Source organism: Nasonia vitripennis, chromosome 4, assembly GCF_009193385.2.
Source record: "Nasonia vitripennis strain AsymCx chromosome 4, Nvit_psr_1.1, whole genome shotgun sequence".
Taxonomy (NCBI): Eukaryota; Metazoa; Arthropoda; class Insecta; order Hymenoptera; family Pteromalidae; genus Nasonia; species Nasonia vitripennis.
The window spans coordinates 18,926,972-18,947,497 of NC_045760.1; the positions used below are offsets into that span (position 1 = coordinate 18,926,972).

General features: G+C 35.3%; 2 protein-coding genes across 9 annotated transcripts; one reads left to right on the forward strand and one right to left on the reverse strand.

Annotated features, from left to right (window-relative positions):
• The first annotated feature begins 117 nt into the window (after positions 1–117).
• On the forward strand, positions 118–8,950 carry LOC100677972 (zinc transporter 1). Of its 7 annotated transcripts, none has more exons than XM_031929457.2 (8): positions 118–472; positions 2,450–2,635; positions 3,441–3,663; positions 5,180–5,462; positions 5,558–5,675; positions 5,753–5,968; positions 6,049–6,159; positions 7,224–8,950. In XM_031929457.2, the coding sequence occupies exons 2-8, from the start codon at positions 2,459–2,461 to the stop codon at positions 7,437–7,439; spliced, it is 1,344 nt and encodes a 447-aa protein (XP_031785317.1). In that variant the 5' UTR covers positions 118–472; positions 2,450–2,458; the 3' UTR covers positions 7,440–8,950. The 7 variants fall into 7 exon arrangements, with proteins under 7 accessions (XP_031785317.1, XP_031785318.1, XP_031785314.1 ...); XM_031929458.2 differs by having other exon boundaries at positions 6,879–8,180; XM_031929454.2 differs by lacking the exon at positions 7,224–8,950 and adding an exon at positions 6,431–6,822.
• A 994-nt stretch (positions 8,951–9,944) lies between these two features.
• On the reverse strand, positions 9,945–17,508 carry LOC100121721 (phenoloxidase-activating factor 2). 2 transcript variants are annotated; one of them, XM_016984972.3, is made up of 7 exons: positions 17,254–17,508; positions 16,985–16,990; positions 16,199–16,290; positions 15,476–15,726; positions 13,302–13,538; positions 12,970–13,171; positions 9,945–12,840 (listed from the first exon to the last, which is right to left on the reverse strand). In XM_016984972.3, exons 1-7 carry the CDS (start codon positions 17,387–17,389, stop codon positions 12,676–12,678), a joined length of 1,089 nt encoding a protein of 362 aa, XP_016840461.1. In that variant the 5' UTR covers positions 17,390–17,508; the 3' UTR covers positions 9,945–12,675. The 2 variants fall into 2 exon arrangements, with proteins under 2 accessions (XP_016840461.1, XP_001605332.2); XM_001605282.6 differs by lacking the exon at positions 16,985–16,990 and having other exon boundaries at positions 17,254–17,506.
• Positions 17,509–20,526: the final 3,018 nt, after the last annotated feature.

Genomic DNA, 20,526 nt, shown 5'->3' on the forward strand with positions numbered 1-20,526 from the left:
TGTAGTCAGTCTATAGGTAGTTTGCTGGACGGCTAGACGACAGAGCATATTATATAGTGACTTAGTGAGTACAGCAGAAAAACCTCGACGGTCGCGCTCCGCTTTTCCAATCAGTCCGTTCCTACACTTCCCACAACTCGTCTACATCAGTCGAGCACTGAGAGTAGCAGCAGCAGCAGCAGCAGCAGCAGCGCTACGCTACGGCGCAAGTTAGTCTTGTGTGTCCCTGTCGTTGAACTTCACACGAATAGTCAGTGCAGTGTGCAGCGGAGCGACGAGCAAAAGTGCACCCAACTCCCCCGTGGTAATAATGTTTATAAACATTTTTCCCGGTGGCCGCTGCGATTTTTCTACCTGATAAATCGACACGCAGCTGCACATTGTCGACCTCAGCAGTCGCCGCGTATTAGCTCCAAGAGAAAGAAAAGGAGGACGAGTCTTTTCGCGGGACATCCTTGGGCCGAGCCAGTCCGTAAGTCGATTTTTCTTGTCGACCTTATAGAAAAGTAGGTATTACTTAGTTAAGTTATAAGTACAGTGCCTCGATCCAGGGTACTTATATATAATATATCTAGCTGCCTTCTTTGAATCGAGGAAAGGAAGGAAAGCTTTCTGCGCGACATAACCTATTTTTAAACGCTCCGACGACGACGATATTTTTCCCTCAAGCGCAAGAAAGATAGAGACGGATGATTCATTTTTTTCACTCATTGCTTGCACGCAAGGTTTTATCGTTATACTTAGCCTCTGTCCATAGAAATCGAGATAAAGAAAGTTTTCATGTCCTCTTTCTCTCTCTCTCTCTCTCTCTCTCTCTCTCTCTCTCTCTCTCTCTCTCTCTCTCTCTCTCTCTCTCTCTCTCTCTCTCTCTCTCTCTCTCTCTCTCTCTCTCTCTCTCTCTCTCTCTCTCTCTCATAGCTCTCGAAAGAGGGACCAAGCGGTTTGACTCTCATCTAGCCGCGCAGCCCGAGAGAAAAAAAGTTGGTCAATCGTCGTCATCGGATCTCGATGATTAAAGCGGTCCAATTCACGGGCGCCGCAATTGGAGCAATAGACGGAGTGTCAACAAACTAATCTGGGACGACTCGCGGGAATTCGGGAACTAATCTCGCAGATAATAATTAGCTGCTCAAGCTTCTTCGACTCGTCGGAGAACAGAGAAAAAAGGCGGAACTCTTTTATCGCGCGCAAGACGACTGCACGTTTTTCCTTCTAGTGAGTTATTGACGAGGAATGCGGGGAAAATCGAAGTTTCCGAGCCAGTATAATAGTATACTTTAATTATGCATCAAATTGCTTATTTGTAGGTATCTATGTCGTGGAGTAAATAATAATAAAATGCTCGACGTTTCTTAATAAAGCATTGTTTATCTTTTTAAGTAAAAATAATGTTTCTAAAATAAAGTACTTTGTTCGCTTAATGTAATAGTCCTACAAATCTCGTGGATAATGTAATTGGCTTTATTTAATTGGTGGGCCAAATTGTTGGTTGTTTTCATTGAATTTAATAATGTAGTAAAAAAAGTTTTAGGTAAAAGGTAGCCATTGAAAAATATTCAATAGATTATTAGATCTTGTCATTTTTTCATTAATTACTTAATAGAAAGTAGTTTCCTAACCAGATAAAAGAAGTAAAAAAATAATAATGTCACTCAATAAGAAGGGATCACACATAGACAGATTAGCGATGTAGTTTAGACCACTTAAGTCGATATCTCATCTGAAATTAGAACTGAAAAGTAGCACAATAGAAGCCTAGATTAATGATTACCGTGTCAGTGTGTGAATTTCATACATTTGTTCATGATAAATATAAGAGTGTATTGTCCAAGACTTATCAATTGCAGGCTGGCACACCTTATAAAAATTATTTGATCTCAATCAATCGGCTATAGTAATTCTTATGAGCTAAAGGCTTGGGTGATATTAGATACCTCTTGCAACAAAAAGCAGTTTTATCGCGGAAATTTGTTTGTGAAAGTTCTATTTTATAATCATTCAATAGTTAGCTCTATTTGACTTACCTGAAAAACTTTTTTCATTGATATCTGTGGACAGGAAGTAGATTAGAATTGATTGTTTTACATTTAGAGCATGTTATGAGAATATTCATATTAAATTTAATCTATCTCATTCATATAGCCTTCCTGGAAATTTAACTGCATGCGTGATGCGTGATGCGTTTATTTTTTTTTCATTTTCTCATACTCAATAGTTACACTACTTTTATATATTTAAAAATATTCAATAAAATCATTTGTACTGGTGAATTTGAATCACCAAAGCTTCAAAATATTATTTACAAATTTCTCTTTGCTTATCTCCTAAGAGATACGATACAAAGATAAATTTGGTGCCTATGACACATGCAATGTCACTGACCCTTCAAAGTTCTTATCAATTAATTAGTCTTTTAATAATCTATTGATGGTTTTTTTTTAATTTTCAGATAGTCAAGATGGGACGCTTTACAGGGAAAAAATGCCGTCTTTTGACCATGCTGTGGTTGACGGCATTTTTCTTCCTAGTTGAAATAATCGTGGGATATGTGACAAATTCCATGGCACTAATAGCGGATAGTTTTCATATGTTATCAGATGTGGCAGCCTTAGTGGTAGCCTTTCTTTCTGTAAAAGTAAGTATGATAAATTTAAAGTACCTCAAAGAATCAAAATTAAAGAATACCAATACATTTTTAATAAATCTTCTGCTATTCAAAATAATCATGAAGTATGATTGTAATACAAAGCAAAAGAGTATGAGAATACTATGCTTCAATACGGGACACTTTAATTTTTATTTATGTAATACCTATTGAATCACGAGTACGGTACAAAAAAATTAGTCAATATGTTATGTCACAGAAGCAAAGAAAGGATTACAGGGAAAGAAAGAAAAATTTGTTTGATTCAACTATTGTCTGAATGTAAGAAATAAGATTTGCTCCTTCATGCATGACAGTTTTTTTAGGCTTTTTAACTGAACATTCTGCAATTGTTCACAACTACAATAGAAAGATGTCAGTTACTAAGATTAATCTGGAAACTATCAAGGTTTTTCCTTTTTATACATAATGAAATATGCTCACATAACGTCTTTTTTGCATACTTGATTTGTTAGCTTCTTTTCTTACTTTATTTCCATACTTCATTGTGTATACAATTATGGAGATCTGTGGCAAAAAGTATTCGTTCATATTTAAAATTCACACAAATTCAAAGCAAATAAAAATCTAGTTTTCAAATCCATTGTTAAAAATTCACATACCGCAAAAGTCAAGAATTCAGCCCTATTCTCAAATAATTATCTTCTCAGAACTTGATTGCTATCCACTTTTGTATTAGCAATTAACACAATTAAGTGGTAACAATACTATTCAAATGCATAACAGAACAGAACTGGTTTAGCCATTATCTCAACATTTAACTTTTATTTTGCAGATGTCTCCAAAGAAATGGTCAAAGAACACATTTGGCTGGGCTAGGGCCGAGGTCCTTGGTGCACTGGTTAACGCTGTTTTCCTCGTAGCACTGTGCTTTAGTATTACCGTCGAGGCTTGCAAGAGGTTTATCGAAGTCGAGAAGATTCACGATGCCAAGCTCCTCGTCGTCGTCGGCGCCTTGGGTCTTGTAGTCAATCTTGTCGGATTGTGCTTGTTCCATGGTAATTATTTTAATTTTTTACAGAATCCGCGTTTACTTGTTGCATTAGAAAATGGCTCGCTTTGTTTCAAATGTTACAAACTATTATTTAAAGCCCTAAAATATTTAACCAGCTGTATAGGTGAGGCCAACTCGTGGTTTTCTTTCTTTCTAAAATGACTTAATAAACTAAAAACACCTGGTTGTGTAAGGTTGTTCTCAAAATAGGTTTAAAATTGGTTAAGCAATTTAGTCAATTAGCGATGTAATTTGAGAAATAATTTTTAATTTATTCTCAAACCCTTGAAAATATAAGAATCTCTTTGAGATCAACTGTAGAGACATAGAAGTCCGTTGAATCTACTGAGCCAAAAGCGTTCAAGCGTGACAACGTAAGCTCTGTAGCATGCGAAATTGATCAATTTCATCCGAGCCGCTTAAAATTTGTGGAGCATGCATAAAATACGATTCGCTCCGATCGACCGTATCTGCTTCTTTCTATCTACATCAAGAGACCTATAAAAAAATTTACCACGAGCCATTTCATAGTTTGCAGAATTAATTATGTTCACGACATAATTGTTATAAACTAATTTGACCACGTCTCCAAAGTCCGACAATAGTAACAAATCAAAGCTCAGTGGTAACGACGTAATGGCAACGCATTAAACTCGTACCGCGTATATCTATACTCTCTTATGACATCGAACAATGAGCGCTATTTTGTCGGGGCTAAGGACACGGTACAAAGCTGCGGCGCGTGTCGCACCTTTAATGTCTCTCATTAACGTTATATCGTTTACTAATTACGCGTAGGTAATGCAGGAAGAATATTAAATCCCTTCTTGGCTAAGATGAAGCGCGCGCGACAATATTCTGTCAGTCCTGTTGCCGTCAGTCCCGTTCCTGTAACGGAGGCCGACTCGTCTTCTTCTTCGTCGGCTTCGCCTTCGACGTTTGGCATAGGTTAGCCGCTCACGACAAAAATATTCCAAGATATCTGATGTGTGTAAAATAATCGTTGATTTTTTAAAATTAAAATAATGAGTTTCTCAATGCTGAACAGATTACTTAGGTGTTGTTAAATTTTAACGAGTGCAGTTTTTGCATTTATTGATTATAACTTGAAACGAAACAATGTATGAGGTTCCTTAGTCTCGAGTTAAAATCATATTTTGATTCGATAAATTTGTCATCTTTTAGTGGTATGTACGTCTTATTCTTTTTCGTGCAACTGTTGAGTACCTACACATCTAGATTTTTTTTCACCGTAAATTACGTTCCAAGTATAGTTACTTAAAAACGTCAATAATTTACACCGCCATGCATATCCATGCTTCTCGGAATAAAGTATATAATAGCGATGACGATGATTCTTCAGAATAGCAGTAAGTAATTTAGTTATACATAAAAATTCTAATCAAAAACATAATTTTTCTGTTTGATTTAGAAATCCACGTAATCACAGCAAGTTATTTAATTATGAAATCTTATGAACTACAAAAATAAATACTAATAAAAAATGTTCCTTCCCGCAGAGCACGGTCATGGACACGGCGGTCACTCTCATAGCATCTCGCGCAGTCATAACCGGCTTAGCACGCTGGTGGGCACTGATGACAACGAGAATGACGAGACCTATAGGCCGCCCTCGCCCCTCAAACGTGCTGGAGGCCATGGACACGGACATGGACACAGTCACGGCGACGGTAGCCAGATGAACATGCGTGGAGTATTCCTCCACGTGCTCTCCGATGCTCTCGGATCGGTTATCGTCATCGTTTCTGCCCTCATCGTCTGGCTTACCAACTGGGAGTACAGGTAGCTTGCCGCCCTTTTGGATTTTATGACGTCGATTGAATGAAAACTATAATACAGAGATGATTTTGCAATGTATGATTTTACTTTCTTTTCAGATTTTATATTGATCCGGCACTATCTCTGCTTCTTGTGATGCTTATACTGAAGTCAGTCTGGCCTCTCCTTCAGGAATCAGCTTTGATTCTCTTACAAACTGTACCAACGCACATTCAGGTATTGCATATAATTGAACCTAGTAAAGAACAATAATCATTTGTAAGTCAAATTGATATGATTTGATCCTTGTCTAGGTTGATGCTATTCAACAAAGACTTTTGGAGAATATCGATGGCGTGCTTGCCGTCCACGAGTTCCACGTCTGGCAATTAGCTGGAGATAGGATTATCGCCTCAGCTCATATACGTTGCCGCAACCTGTCTGAGTACATGAAGATTGCGGAGCAAGTCAAAGAATTCTTCCATAACGAGGGCATCCATTCTACTACCATTCAGCCTGAGTTTATAGATGTAAAATCGATTTACATGTTTATAAAGCATGAATCTTAATGTATTACTTCACGTCAGCTCATATTTGTGTTTTGTTTTAGTATCAATCTAACAGTGAAATTAAGGAAACTCCAACGGAAGATTGCGTACTTGATTGTCCAAAAACTGACAAATCATGTAATCAGGCAACTTGTTGTGGTCCATCGAAGCAGGTAAGACCATTCAAATCAATTATATCGCCATGCGCAGCTTATAAAGGTCGAGATCTTTAACAATCTAATCCTCAATTTATAACATTGAATTCAACGTCGTTCTTTAATAATAGTTTGATTGTTCTTCCAAGGAGAATAATCAATTAAAATAATGCCATCAAATATATATAATTTATGAGCATTCAGATTATTATTAAAAAGTTAAATGGCATCATTTCAATGATTATAGATATAACATTGACAATTGTCCTTGAATTCCTTTATCCTATAGAACCAATCTAGAAGAAACGAACATTTTCTTCCATCCTTAGCCAACTCCAAATGCTTTGGTCACTGCTTAGAATGCGTCAAGTCTGAAACGAGCACTGTGATGGGTAAAATTGTCTTGTATCATAAGAGAAAGAAAAGTGGGATTAAAGGAGTATCTATTATATACTCCAGATTAATAGATTGTCACGTACAGAGTTGTTGCTTGTCCGTTCTTTGCGATTGATTTTTTTAAGTCTACCATAGCCATTTAAATCACTCACGATGTACAATTTTCCCAATTTTTTGATCAGCAGTATGATTGTATACAAGGCTGAATGGTAACTCTGTGCCTGGCAAGAGAACGATGTACATTTTTTAACGCCTAAAAGTGTTTGCTATAGGATGTGAAAGTAAAACTTTGTCAATTATTTTGTGAATACTGTTTACTCAGTGAACAATTTATTTTGTAGGAATTTTGGACCTTTGATCCTTTTGGTTTGGTAATTGGAAGCAGTTAAGTAAAGATTTCAAAAGTCTCACCTTAGTGATTTCGAATATTATAAAATTATTAATCGATTACAAGCATTCTTTTGAACTAACGCAATATCTTTACAACGTCTCCTATAAAGAGAACAATAAAATAACTTTTACATCCTCCGAGAATCGCAGCAGGCACTGCGCATACCGAATTGATACTCCCATCACAACGTATAAAATAATTTATTTTTTTTTTTACAATTTCACTAATTAATCATTTGTTTCCTGAATTATTTTCCATGGTGGATTCTGCACTTGCAACGAACAACGATGTACAGGGTCGAGAAACACCATCTCCGGGCGAGACACCATACATGTGCCGTCAGCGTAGCAGTTTGGCGCGCTCGACGAATTCGATAGCGGGTGGTGGTGGCGGCGGAGACCCACAGCAGGAACTCAATGAGATGGAACGGGGCCACTTGCTGTCGCCGGCCTCTATGCCCAGCGTCGTCGGCCAGATGCAACATTCGCACATTATGTCGCCGTCGGTCTAAACCGCGCACATCTGTGTTCATGTTGAAAAGAGCTGGAGGTTTCCAGGTTTCTTTTTTTCTTTGCATTTCTCCGGAAGGTCAAGTAGACTCGCTTTGAACGTGTTACGTCAGGCTGGTTGAAAGAGGCTGGTCTTTTTTCGCAGATATTGGATCAAGTAGGAATTGGAGAAGCAAAGCTACACTTGTGTCACAAGCATGATAACTCTGTGACTTTGTTTTACTAATTCTTCGCATGCCATGGTCTTATTGATTGTAGCGAAGGACTGTGATTGTTTTATTCTCTGACCAGACTAACGAAGACGGAACTAGCAATTCTTTCAAGAGATTCGCTCTAACAACTTAATTTTTACCTATGTTGCAGCTGTTGCTAATAATTGCTCATTTACATACGATACTAAATATCATAAGTAAATGAGCTACTTCATACAAAATTATACTCGTTGTCAAGCATATATTTAGCTGCCATTGAAACTGTTATTGAAGCTGCGTACAAATTGAACGCAATCATAAAATCGTCAAATGAAACTTTAATACGTATAATGTTACATGAACTTTTTTGTAAAAGAGAAAAGAAGAAGGAATTTTTATATTTCTATATTCAATTTTGTATAAAAAAGTAAACCCTCTGTATACTAAATTCATTTATGAAAAGTATGTATATTTCATAGAAAGTTTCATATTTCAACTGTATATACTGTAGATTCAATAATGTTAATAAAAGTATTATGATCTTAATAAAAAGGAGGAAGTTATATAGCGAAACAAATCCTTTTTTTAATCCGACATTGAGTAAAATTAAAGAGTTAAGGCGAATCTCAGTCGACATCACTACAGAAACGTGTGCAATTAGTAGTTTCTTTTTTTAAGATATCATCAACTACTTTTCTTCCATGTCTGAATAAATTATAGACAATGCAATTTAAATTTAAATATACTAGAATTGTATTTTTTGTCATTTTTATTTTATACTTTCGTTCATCAGTTTAATGAAACAAACAATTTCCTACGACTTAGCACCATAGAAGTCTTTCTTTTCTAAAGTGAAGAAAAATCGAAGCAATGCATAGCCTCTAATATAACCTCTAAGGCTTTTTCAAAAAAGTATTAAATAAAGAAGTCAAAAAACACATTTTTCAAAACAAAGGTCGCGAGAGAAATATCGTTTTTACAATGAAAAAGAAAAAAAAACAATTATTTGAAGAAAAAAAACAAAGACAGAATTTGTCGACATCATTAAACACAGACAAAAATATGATACTAAGAGTTAGAAAAAAAAGAAACTTTGGCAATGATCTCTTTTCGCACAATTACACCGTCTACCTCCATAGCCGATTAAAGACGAAATAAGAAAAAAATACATTAATTGAGGGAAACAGCGTTGTAGTCAGCACCATATACGAACCGGATCGAATAATCGAAAAAATCGGCGCTTCGCATTCACGCGGATGCAAGAAAAGCTTATCTTGGCGACAAAGGCGCGCCTGTATTGCGATAAGATTGCGGGGATAAAAGTAAATCAATAGAAAATACGAAAAGGCAAATAATTGTACTATCAAGATATAAAATAGACAAAATAGAAATATAACTAACAGTTAGGAGTATGATTTACTGTAAGTGATATGCAAAGAAATAATTATTGTCTGGTACAAGAAGATTCAACTAGGTTTTCTTTACTAAAACGTTGACTGAAGAAGAATTATCAGATCATTGTGTTTTCTGCGATTAACTTGTATTATGACAAACGGAAATACAGTAGATATTAGATGTACTTTTTATCAATTATTTAACTTTGAAAAATACAAAAACGTCAATGTGAAATGTATGGATTACATTTATTTTAAAATTGTATCAACTAATATCTACTTTGTTATCGTTTAATATGGAAAAATAGTGCAGATACATTTTTTCTGTACGCAGTGATCGCATATGTGCATAACTAAAATTTGTATCGACCATTAATGACAAAAGCATGGTATTGTCATACAAAACAGAAATGAAGACTCTATAAAACTGCGATTGTGAAACTCTGTGCTAGTGCGACGATCTTACAATTAACATTTTTCTGCCGGGAAATTCTGCTATTCTTTTTTTATTTAACTTAATTAATTCTATATCTAATGTGAAAGAATAAGAAAAAAATATTCGGAATTGCTTTTATAAAGAAATTATTGTCTAATAAATTGGCTTTCTCGAAAGCACAATGGCGCTAAGAACAGACATGTAAATCAAATGAAGTGGTACGATATGAAAGTGGCATAAAAAAGGAAAAATGATGGTCGTTCTCGCTCTACAGAGAAAAAAAGAGTATTCATTTGGCTGTAAATAATCAAGTAATTTCTTTCTAAACGGAACGAAAGATAGAGAAATATAGAGAAAAGATATACTATTGTGCTCATTACGATGATTACAAAGACATGAAGCTGTACATTTAAAAAAATTTTATTCGGGGATGAGCTACTTTTTGGGAGTTATAAATGAAGCTTTAACAAAAGATTTTATATTTTATTAGGATTATGTAAATTTTCGATTTGTTAGTGATTTATCTTTATTATATGAATCATTTAATTATGATACACAGCTTCCAAAGAAATAGTTGATTGATGGCAATATTTTACGTTTATCAACAATAATACACTGAGGAATTTTTGCAACGTGATGTAAACGTTAAAAAGTATATATGCAAAAAGTGAAGTTGTCATTATGTAAATAAATATATAACGTATTTGATTCCACTATTTAAAAACTACTGCTTTATGCTGGCGGAATCATTTTTTATTACTAGTTAAATTTAACGCTCGCTCAATTTTCTTGAGGATAAAAGTTAAATCGTGACTACATTTAGACCGGATATTTGTTTCCATACCAATCAAATCGCTTTATTAATGGCTCTACAATATCCAGTCATAATTTTTTTAGAGGGAAAAAAATAAGATGTTTCATGAATTGCATATACGTTTTTGTGATGGTTCTATTATGTCAACTGTGACAAGTATTATTTTTCAATCATTGTTAAAAGCCCATGCATTTTATATAGAAAGGTCAAAAATGAAAAATAATTTTTTTTTATTTATAGAGCGAAAATATAGACAAATTATAAACTAAAATAAGCGTTAAATCAAAGTAACAAAAGTAACCCATCACCGAATTTAATAATAATGCGATTACGTGCATGTCAACTCAAGATTAAGCGGTAGTTTGCAAAGGCGGTCCGGAGTATATAAGAAAAAAATACAGCAAAAAAGTTTGTGTCTGCTATAGTTGAAATTGACTTTTTTGTGCTCGCGGGCACTTTTGTGATTGCGTTTTGAATAGGCACTTTGAAGAAGTCTTCTTACTTCTAAGAAGTAATTACATTGTAAATTAATCTTGCGCTTGATTGTGAACAGAGAAGAAGCGAGTCAAAAACATTTTCAAACGCTGTATTTATTAGCCGTTGAGTATGTAAGTTACGTGAAGGTTAAATTTTTAGCGTTATAGAAGTTCAGCAGAACATTTTATCCTTAGTTAACTTGTAATTATTATTAGTGCTATTATTATTATTATTATTATTATTATTATTAAGTTAATATTAATACTGACGATCAATTTCCGTTTAATTGACAAATGAAGCGTTTATGATTAAAAAATTGTACATTTTACACGAACTATGTTAGTGAACACCTCGATTTTTATACAAACAAACGAATGAGAAATAGAAAAAATGAACTATATGCACTTTTATTGCTATTGATCAAATGGATTTAAAATTGTATTTTAAAATCCTGTATAGTACATGCTCTCTAAAATCCACCAATATTTGTACAATTAATTTGGTTATTAAAAAAAAAAAAAAAAAAAAACTGATTAACGAAAAAGGTGCATTTTTGTTCGGGGGATTCAATTACTTGGAAGTAGCTTTCAAAAATAAAGTGCAAGGAGAAGGCTCTCGAAGTTTTGGGAGTTTGCACAATAACATCGTTTAGGGGTTGAGAGATTCAAATAAATTAAATGTATATTTGTCTTTTTAGAGAACAAATTGAAAATGTGGTGTGTAGTATACTTAATATCAAATAGTAACATGGTATTTGCTTTTTATACATCACTAAAAAACGTGAAAAATATCCGAAACGATTCAAGTTCATTTTTAAGACAGTTCAAGTTGAACGTTTATATTTTAATAATTACATAACATGCAGTTTTCATAAAAAAGGAGAACTAAAATAGCTATGCACATTGTATGATTGACGGAATATGCAATAACTCCTTTCTTATAACGATAGAATAAAAACATTTCTTCATTTTAATATTCATTCTTTATTACAAATGTCTTGTTAACAAAAAATGAAACTTGTACAGAATAGTGTTACATAAGAAGCTTATATACAGCTATGTACACTTTTTGCAAACAGAATTTGTTTCGTAAAGGTAGACAAGTAAACATTACAATGTCATATAAGAGTGAAACTTTTCTACTCTCACGAGAGCTTCTCATATAGTATATATTATAAATATAAATGCGCGCGAACATCGATCATCATCATTATCGCAGTGATGCTATTTGATCGACAATCACTGTTCGCGTACTTTTTTACAAGATAAATAAATAAAGATAATTCATTAAAAAAAACGATTATGGCTAAAATATTCGCTTTTAGCTTACGTGGAGATGATTGGGAGTCAAAAGACCCGAAGGATCAGCCCGTCGATAGAAAAACTGTTTTTTCTTTTAAAGTTTCTCCAGCCTCGGCAGAGAATCAAAAGCTAATCCTTGTTCCTCTTTTGATTCGCTCGATGCTTTCCCCCGATTTTTTCACACGTGCAAACGCAAATGAAATCTTTGCAGTTAGTAAGTCGTACTTTGCGTTTTGAAATTTGAAATTCATATGTTTCGAGATTCTATGAGCATAAGTGTATATATAAAAAAAAAAGAAATATTTATAATCTAATGTTGAATGAGCGAAACAAAGAGAAAATTTGATGAAAAATTGGAAAATATAAATTTTATCCAGTCTGTATATGTTACGGTGTTATTTCTTTTCTCACCTTTACTGTCTACATCATCCTATTATATATACGCCTACTTCACGATTCATTTTTCTTGTTCAATTCAGTCACGCTTATAAACTATTTGTTTAATAGTCATAGTACGGTATTCTGAAAACAGTGTCTTAAATGCCCAGAATGCAAAGCAGTGCACTCGTCAACGTGAACCATTATCTTCTGAGTAAGAACACATTTTTTCACGAGACAGCAGTTTTTACAAGGTAGCGACGACTGTGTTGATCCATGGCAGGAAGTTGAAGACGTTTGTATAGACACCGGGGACTCCGGGGGTAGCGCAGCCTATGCCCCAAGCAACTATACCGACCACCTCCCATTGGCCGCTTGCTTTTTGACAAACTAGTGGAGCCCCACCGTCACCCTTTGAAATATTATTTTTTTGTATTGAAGTTGAAGATGTACATTTAATTTTATGATTGATCGAATATGTTCATCATATAATCTTTCTATGTTCCTCTTTTTTCTTAAATTTAATAATATAAATACTTACAGTGCAGGCATCTTTTCCCGCTTCGCCACCCGCGCACATGAAGCTAACTCGGTTTAGGACAAAGGCAGCTCCAAGCCTCGTTTGTTTGAGACGATTTTCGCAGTCGGTGTTGTCAAGGATCGGTACATCGACCTCCTTCAAGATACTTTGGTAAGATCCATTTGGTCCAAACAAATTTTTACCCCAGCCAGCTACGTAGCATCTGTGATGTAGAGAATAAGTTTAAACGTCATTTTAATTTATCAAATACTAAGTTTGTAATTCTATAAAGATATAGTTAAAAAAAGATAAGCAGTTGATCGATTGATCGAGAAATACAAAATTTTAAGTACCTTCTGCCAGTGACAGGAGCGGTAGTGGGTTTACAAGCAGTATTGACATTGGCATAGGAAGGAATGTTGACGTATCCGTTAAGCGTAATGATTGCCAAGTCATTTTCGAGGTTGTTGGCGTTGAACTGCGGGTGAAGCGTAATCCTGACGACATTCACCGTCACAGGATCTAGAGGTTCAGAGTTGCTTCGGGCGTTCCATTCACCGAGTCGTACCAACATGCCCGTTGGATTGTTTCTGTGAAAATTATTTAAAATATGGAATAACATTTTTTTGAATTAAACTTTTTTTCTTAAAATGTTTGAATATTGCACTTTACTATTGCGACAAGTAGAATCGGACCATGTAAAGCCAGACAAATGATTGTTTGAAAAATTTTAATGCATATTATATTATATATATGGATACATAATAATGCAATAATCGATTGGTTCTTTTTTTGTTTTTCAAAACAATATGTCTTACATATAGTAGATTTTAAACTTTCTCAATTTTATGGGCAATTGTTTGTCGCAAGTGGTATATAATAACTCTCACTGCAAGTTAACGAACCGCAAAGTAGAGCAAGGATCTTGTTTTATCTTCCTCATCTTAGCCAGGTAGAATAATACTAAGTTAATGATGTTTACGGGTTGGCTATAGTTTAGCTCTAAGTTCTAACATATACGCTGCAACCTATACATTCTACGCAATAATTTTTCATTCGCGCCCCGCACCATTCAAGTTGGACGATATAATTTTTAAAAGTGTGTGCATAATATAACTTAATGGCATGGCTATATATGTATCAATACAATTACGAATAATGTTTTTTAATATTATACAGCGAACGGTCTTCTCGTAGTAAGACCTGTCGCACTTCCATCGAAAAGTCATCAGTTACCTGGAAAACTCGACTACTATATATCCGTTACCGGAATTTTTCATTCGCCAGTGCATAAACACTCGGCGCTCGATGTACTGTCATAATACTTATATATGTACAGGTTCGCGAGTGATTAACGGAAAGTGCTGCTGCATGTGCCGCGAGATCCGCCGCCACGACGGGAATCCCTAATTGCACATGAGTGTTCGCACCTGATACACGTTATAGCGGAAGCCTCGTTTCCGTAATAGCGCTCGTTTTTCAATTCATACCGTATATTTTTAGCACCTAATCCGCCTTTATAGCTTTTAATGTTGACCGCGACGAACGCTTCCTATAAGTAGGTTACTTAATTTTTCTCAATGGACTGCGTTATCGCGGTTGAGATGATTTATCGTTGTTGAATGGAAATTATTACCTTTAATGGGAAAAAAGTTTCGGAATAGAAAAATATGTATTCTTTTTATATGTAATGCATCTTAAGCAAAATCCAAGGGGAATTATTCAGGGGGGCCTTCAGTTAGATTGGTATACACGAGGTCTCCCGAAAACTGCGCTATGGAATGCGTTTACCCACTTTTCATTTAATATTGAATAGTGAATCATCGCTTGCTTTTTTGTTTATTTTCTCGACGGACAGGAAATATCAAATATGCCCGGAGAATTTCGTAAACGGAATCGGGAATTGTTTGCTGTGACGGCGCTTGGAGCAGATGAATAGAACTGGCATAGATGCGTGCACAGTGAGAGCCGCGCAACGAAACGTTGGTGTATTGGAGCAAAGACATTGCTTGCGAGCTATTCTTTTAATTTAATGGTTAATACGCGTTACATCACGTTTAAACAATGCGCTGCAATATATCGCTATATAGGCATGACGACTTAAATGCACATATTATAATATGTCGATATAAAAGAAATTTTTCCAAACACGCGCGTGAAATAGTAGGTCCTTTTTCATGCCTGAAATTGGGAGAGAACGAATTGATCATTTCGAGCGTGTTTTCAAAAGTGTTGCGAAATGAATTATTTCTTCCTTAGGTAAGGAATGGACCCATTTAAAAATCATTTTCGGGATTTATCAGGTAATATATTAAATGTAATTTATTAATGTTGTGTTCCCACTCTCAGGAACGAAAAAGGATCTTTTATGCGCTCGTTGAAAAAACTACGACCTGCGGGACATGGGAAGAAAAGCTATATTTCAAACTTGCTAAAAATAGCTTATTTTTTCCCCCTGTTGCACAATGTAGTACTATTTCTTATTTAATAATCAATCTCTGAAAAAATGCAAAGTTATTGCACTTACACGAAAGCTGCGACTTTGTGAGCAGCAGTAAGTACGTGGGTGGCATCGAGAAGAACACCGGAGCCGAGATAGGCCTGTTGGGAGTTCAATAGAGCCGCTTGCCAGGGGTAGGCTCCGAAACTTGCCTGACCAACGACGGGTTGTTGCGTTGGAGTGATTTTCCGGATGCCACAGGTGCCGTCCACCTGATTTTGATTGCCTGGGCTACAGCATGATACGTAACCCGCAGGACAAGGAGTCTGAGTTGGGCCCTGCGAAATTTTGGAGATTTGAACATCAAAAGCCTGGTAGAAAAGTTATCTAATTTGACGAAAAATAGCTTATATCTTATCTACCAACGAATATCCTATTCAAATATAAAGCAATGTTACGATTGCTTCCGTATAGTTATCACATTACAAAACATTTATCTTTTATTTAATCATTAACATTTTTGGTAATGATTTGATAATTTTTTGAAACGATCAGCCCACATCGGTCCGTGCGTATAAAAAATTAATAATTTGAAACTGCGAGGGAAAACTATGCTACTTTGTTAAAAAAATAGAAAATTGTAAAAAAAAACATATAGTAAGAGATATGAAAATTTTGAACCATGTATGGAAATTAGAGTAAATCGCAGTTCGTAAATACATTTGTCACGCCTAACATCAGTTATATAGGGACATTTGAGAACGTGCATATTATCTGGTGCATTTCATGATAGTAAATTTGCATAATTACATTGTTTACGATCCTGATATCAATGCCATTTCCTCCAGTTGGACAAGTTCCGGCAAGAACACACATGCACTTCTGATTTGCTATCGTAGTGGCTATAAATGCGAATGTATTATAAAAGTCATTATAAAATTTAACTACTTTGATGTATGCAAAGCTCAAACATCGAAAGTTACGAATAGATAGGTATCGATTTGTGGATTAAAAAGATCGCTATTAGAAGCTGCGTGTGCATGTTTCAAAAGCTAAACGGCGCAATTACATATATCTTTTATCAAAATCAATTATATGCATGATCATAAACCTACATTTGGACAACATTGCTCATAAACGTGTAACATTAAATTGGACTCTATGCAATACGAATGAATATTATAATGTCAAAATTTAATAAATCAAAACAGATAAACCCCGTCACCGTATATGCTCTCGGCGAGTAAATCTCAGGTTCAAAATACGTGTTAGTAGAAACGTCTTCAATTAGTGACATGCGGCGTTATTGAATTGCTCGTAAGCATATATGAAAAGAAAAACAAAAATACTTGTTTGCGTGTCACGAATCGTATATGTATAAATATAGGTATAATGGTTTTAAAGTAATAATTTATTAGGAAATTTTTTGACGTCGTGGGTGCGTGTAAAGATGCGATATAATGCCTCGATGATTGATGACAGGTGGATAAGTTATCGATTTAAGTGTGCAGATCGAGACGATTTTCGAGGGCTGATGAGAAGATCAATGATCGCCCTCTTGGCTTTCGTGGCTCATAGCCAGACGCATGCACTTGCCTTGCCCTGGAAAATTTAAATTCACTTCATCTATCGGTGTTCATCGCCGTTGGAATGTCTAATCTTTTTTCTATTATAAGTAGTGCTAGCTCTAAGTGGGATATGTAAGAAAAAAAATGAACATTTCTGGGTACTCTCTTATGAAGATGACAGAAGTAGACGAATGCTAATAGAACACAATCTATTTTTATTTATTTTTTTTTCACTCTACAATATACAGAATCAACAGCACACAACAAGTGAAAAAAAATAATAATCAAAATACGTACTTATAGCCGCTGATTGGGTAGGGTACACCGTCCCGATCGAGTTATCACCGTTCGTGAATACGATCCCGTTCTCGAACTGTCCCCGAACACCGGTCCAATGACAGCAGACCGCCAAAATCACCGTCAACCGAAACATTTCTCACGAGTTCCCGTTACTATAATATATTGCAGATAATGTGCAGAGAAGCACCTGATGGTCGTAGAGTCGAGTAACGACTATGCAGCCGTTCGTCACCGTCTCTACCTTTTATAGGTGAAAAGGTGTAACGGGAGGCGCTGCTGACGAATAGAGAAAAAAAAACTAGCCTATGCATACAGTCACGCGAGATAAAAGAGCAGCGCTTTTCGGTCGTTACACATTCGTTGAGTGCGGGCGGGGGTGTGGCGACCTTCCGATCGTGCGCGGTGTATGGCTGTATATTACGATGTTATAATGTAATGAGTTACGCGACAATGGATATTCATGAGAGTTTTCGCCGTCGATTGTATAAGTGCATATATGTGTATGTATATGCCGAGCGTTTATTGTAATGAGGCGAGTGCGCGAACATTGATTAGGAAGTATGGTAAAGTTGCATGCAGTTTTAAATTTGAAAAACGGCACTGTTTATTCTTATCAGAATTTGTTTTTCTATCAATATTTATTTTTCTATCTGACGATAAAACCACGAGCCTTAATAAGCAATTGCTTAGGAAGATAGTTAAAAATACACAAAGTTTAAAGCAACGATTATAGTCCAAGCTATTTTTAGATTTTTTTTCAAGAATTACCAACAATTACTACGCTATCAATACACTTCAAATTTTGAGAATCGCGTTATCAAATATTTCCCAACATTTCATCCCCACGGCTAATCCAGTAACGGCATAAGCAGCAATTTTCCATGGCAGTGCAGGCTTACTGACAACAGAAAAACCTAATAAGACGGGGAAAAACGTGCAGCGGGCGAACGACTTCCGGCGCTCCTCGACAGTAATAACATCATCGCGAGACTTTTATGTCAACGAGCTCGTGTATATGCGACAATGTAACTTAAGTGGGTCAATCTCGTAATACGCTTGCTCACACCTGTATACGAGCAGGTGTGTAGAAAAATTAAGTCATAAAAGCCAAAATAGGAAATTCCAGTTTTGGATGATTCGAGAAGTTCTGAAGGGTGTAATTTGTTTACAAGCTCTCGTAGGACGCTCAAGTTTGTGCTAATCATGTTTTCATATTTGTAGGATTTGTAGGACAAGATGCAACAATGATCTTTCTCCTATTATCTGCAATGACAATAGTGAACTTTATCTTTTTTGACGGTTCGTTATAAAAATTGATGTAAATATACATTATCATTCGGAACAAGAAATGAGAGGTCAATATAGGAGTCTTATTCTACATTTTGGTCTAGCTTATCTACATTTTGATCGTAAAAAAGTTGCTTATCTTTTAATATTGTAATATCAACTACTTCCGTGATTCTAACCCATTTTTTCGCTGAACAGACAACGCAATCCAAATACTTTACAATTATTTTTTTAATCATATACTGCATGTTCACTGCGGTAAAATAAAATTATGAAAAATAGCAGTTTTATGGTTGTCTGCAAGGAAAATATCCGCGAGCAAAATTCGCGCGAGATTTGAATCTATGCGATGAGTAATAGAAAAATGATTGTGTCGTCGACTATTTTTGATCCACTAATTGAATTTGACGCGTCGCGTAAACAAAAAATACAACGATTAAAGCAGTTCGGTTTTTTTCGGTTAATAGAATACAATATTGCAATATAAAAATGTCTCTAACTGAGCAGTATGAGATGCAAAGGGCATAGATGTTGCCTTTTTTTAATTCAAATACTGCCAGATCATACATGAACTAATAAATTTATCATTTTTTCCTAACTCATCGCCGTTGATGATAAAGCGAGTGATAAAGTTCAATTAAAAAAGAATATTTCTTTTTTAATTGAACTTTACATCAACAAAGCTGAAACCAAAGAAGTGACAAATTGCATCTGTAATTGCCGGTCTGATAAATAATATAGTTCCGGTTCACATATAGCCTCTTGCTCATTCTGCTATAATAAGCGAAAACTATGAAGTATTAGACTATATGCGAAAAAGTTGAGCAATTTCACGCAGTTTTCTCGCTTAAAACGCCAAGCATGGCGTCCGCCACAACTGATGCATTGTTCCAGTGGACATTTTCGTTCCCCTCATATCCGCGCGCAACTTTGCGCTTTATTGTACATCTTTTTCATCCTCTAACAACGCAGGACGAAGGACGAGGTTATTTTCGTTTCGCAAAAACAACCTCAAGGGTAGATTTTTTCGCGATATTTTTTTTTCGCGCACGCGTTACATAAATAACACATTTACGGGGAAAAGGATTCACGCTTCGGCCAATCAGTATATACAGATCAGGCGCAAGTCTGCAGGTGACATGTGCACGCGAGCAAAAAAAAAAATTGCACCAATAAACTTTACATTAATGCTTTTCCCTACTGAGTCTCGTGGATTACTGTAATCTATGAGCTAACACGTTTTGCGCAAAAACATCCCGTATATATGCAGTCGAGCGCGCGGAGAGATTATACATTCTTTTGTGTTTCTCAAGAGCTGATGCAACGTGACGTTGTTCTTATCGATACTAATTGTTATCTCTAAATTAAACAGTTGTACAGGAGAGGCTGAATTACTGTTCGATCAATTTTATTAAGATATATATATATATATATATATATATATATATATATATATATATATATATATATATATATATATATATATATATATATATATATATATATATATATATTACTAGACGCTGCGATTTGCTTTTGAATGTGTCATTATTTCGGATGTGCGTGCAGCGCGGCAGTATATTCACTTTTTGCTACTGCTATATTTATGAATAAAATTATTTTTCATAAATTTTTACGTGCGATTTGCATGGCAGATCTTGTTGGAGTGTACTGCTTATTATTACAATATAACTACCGCTCGATTTGCCCGAGTACTTATTCATGTGGCACCTGATAAGTAGAGCAGCTGACAAATACACTGTGTCAGCACTTAGTCATATTAATAGAAATGTTCGTCGTTCTATATATCTTCTAATATTATTGAATCGTGACATTGCAATACAGCTATAACAATAAAAGAATAGAAGGTTATTCAGTTCGCTGAGTTACGAATGAATTTTGCGAGATTTCACGTCATGGATTTATAAAAAACAATATATTTTATCGATTGTAGACACGTTCGATCAACAAGGCTATGATATA

What these genes read in the sequence shown, in the direction of transcription:
- LOC100677972 (XM_031929454.2), top strand. Translation starts at nt 2,459, where the DNA reads ATGGGACGCTTTACAGGGAAAAAATGCCGTCTTTTGACCATGCTGTGG. An exon ending in TAGCCTTTCTTTCTGTAAAA is followed by an intron (nt 2,636 to 3,440) that starts GTAAGTATGATA and finishes TTTATTTTGCAG; the next exon opens with ATGTCTCCAAAGAAATGGTC. An exon ending in CTTACCAACTGGGAGTACAG is followed by an intron (nt 5,463 to 5,557) that starts GTAGCTTGCCGC and finishes CTTTCTTTTCAG; the next exon opens with ATTTTATATTGATCCGGCAC.
- LOC100121721 (XM_016984972.3), bottom strand. Translation starts at nt 17,389, where the DNA reads ATGTTTCGGTTGACGGTGATTTTGGCGGTCTGCTGTCATTGGACCGGT. An exon ending in ATATCAGGATCGTAAACAAT is followed by an intron (nt 15,727 to 16,198) that starts GTAATTATGCAA and finishes AAAATTTCGCAG; the next exon opens with GGCCCAACTCAGACTCCTTG. An exon ending in CGGGAAAAGATGCCTGCACT is followed by an intron (nt 12,841 to 12,969) that starts GTAAGTATTTAT and finishes AATATTTCAAAG; the next exon opens with GGTGACGGTGGGGCTCCACT.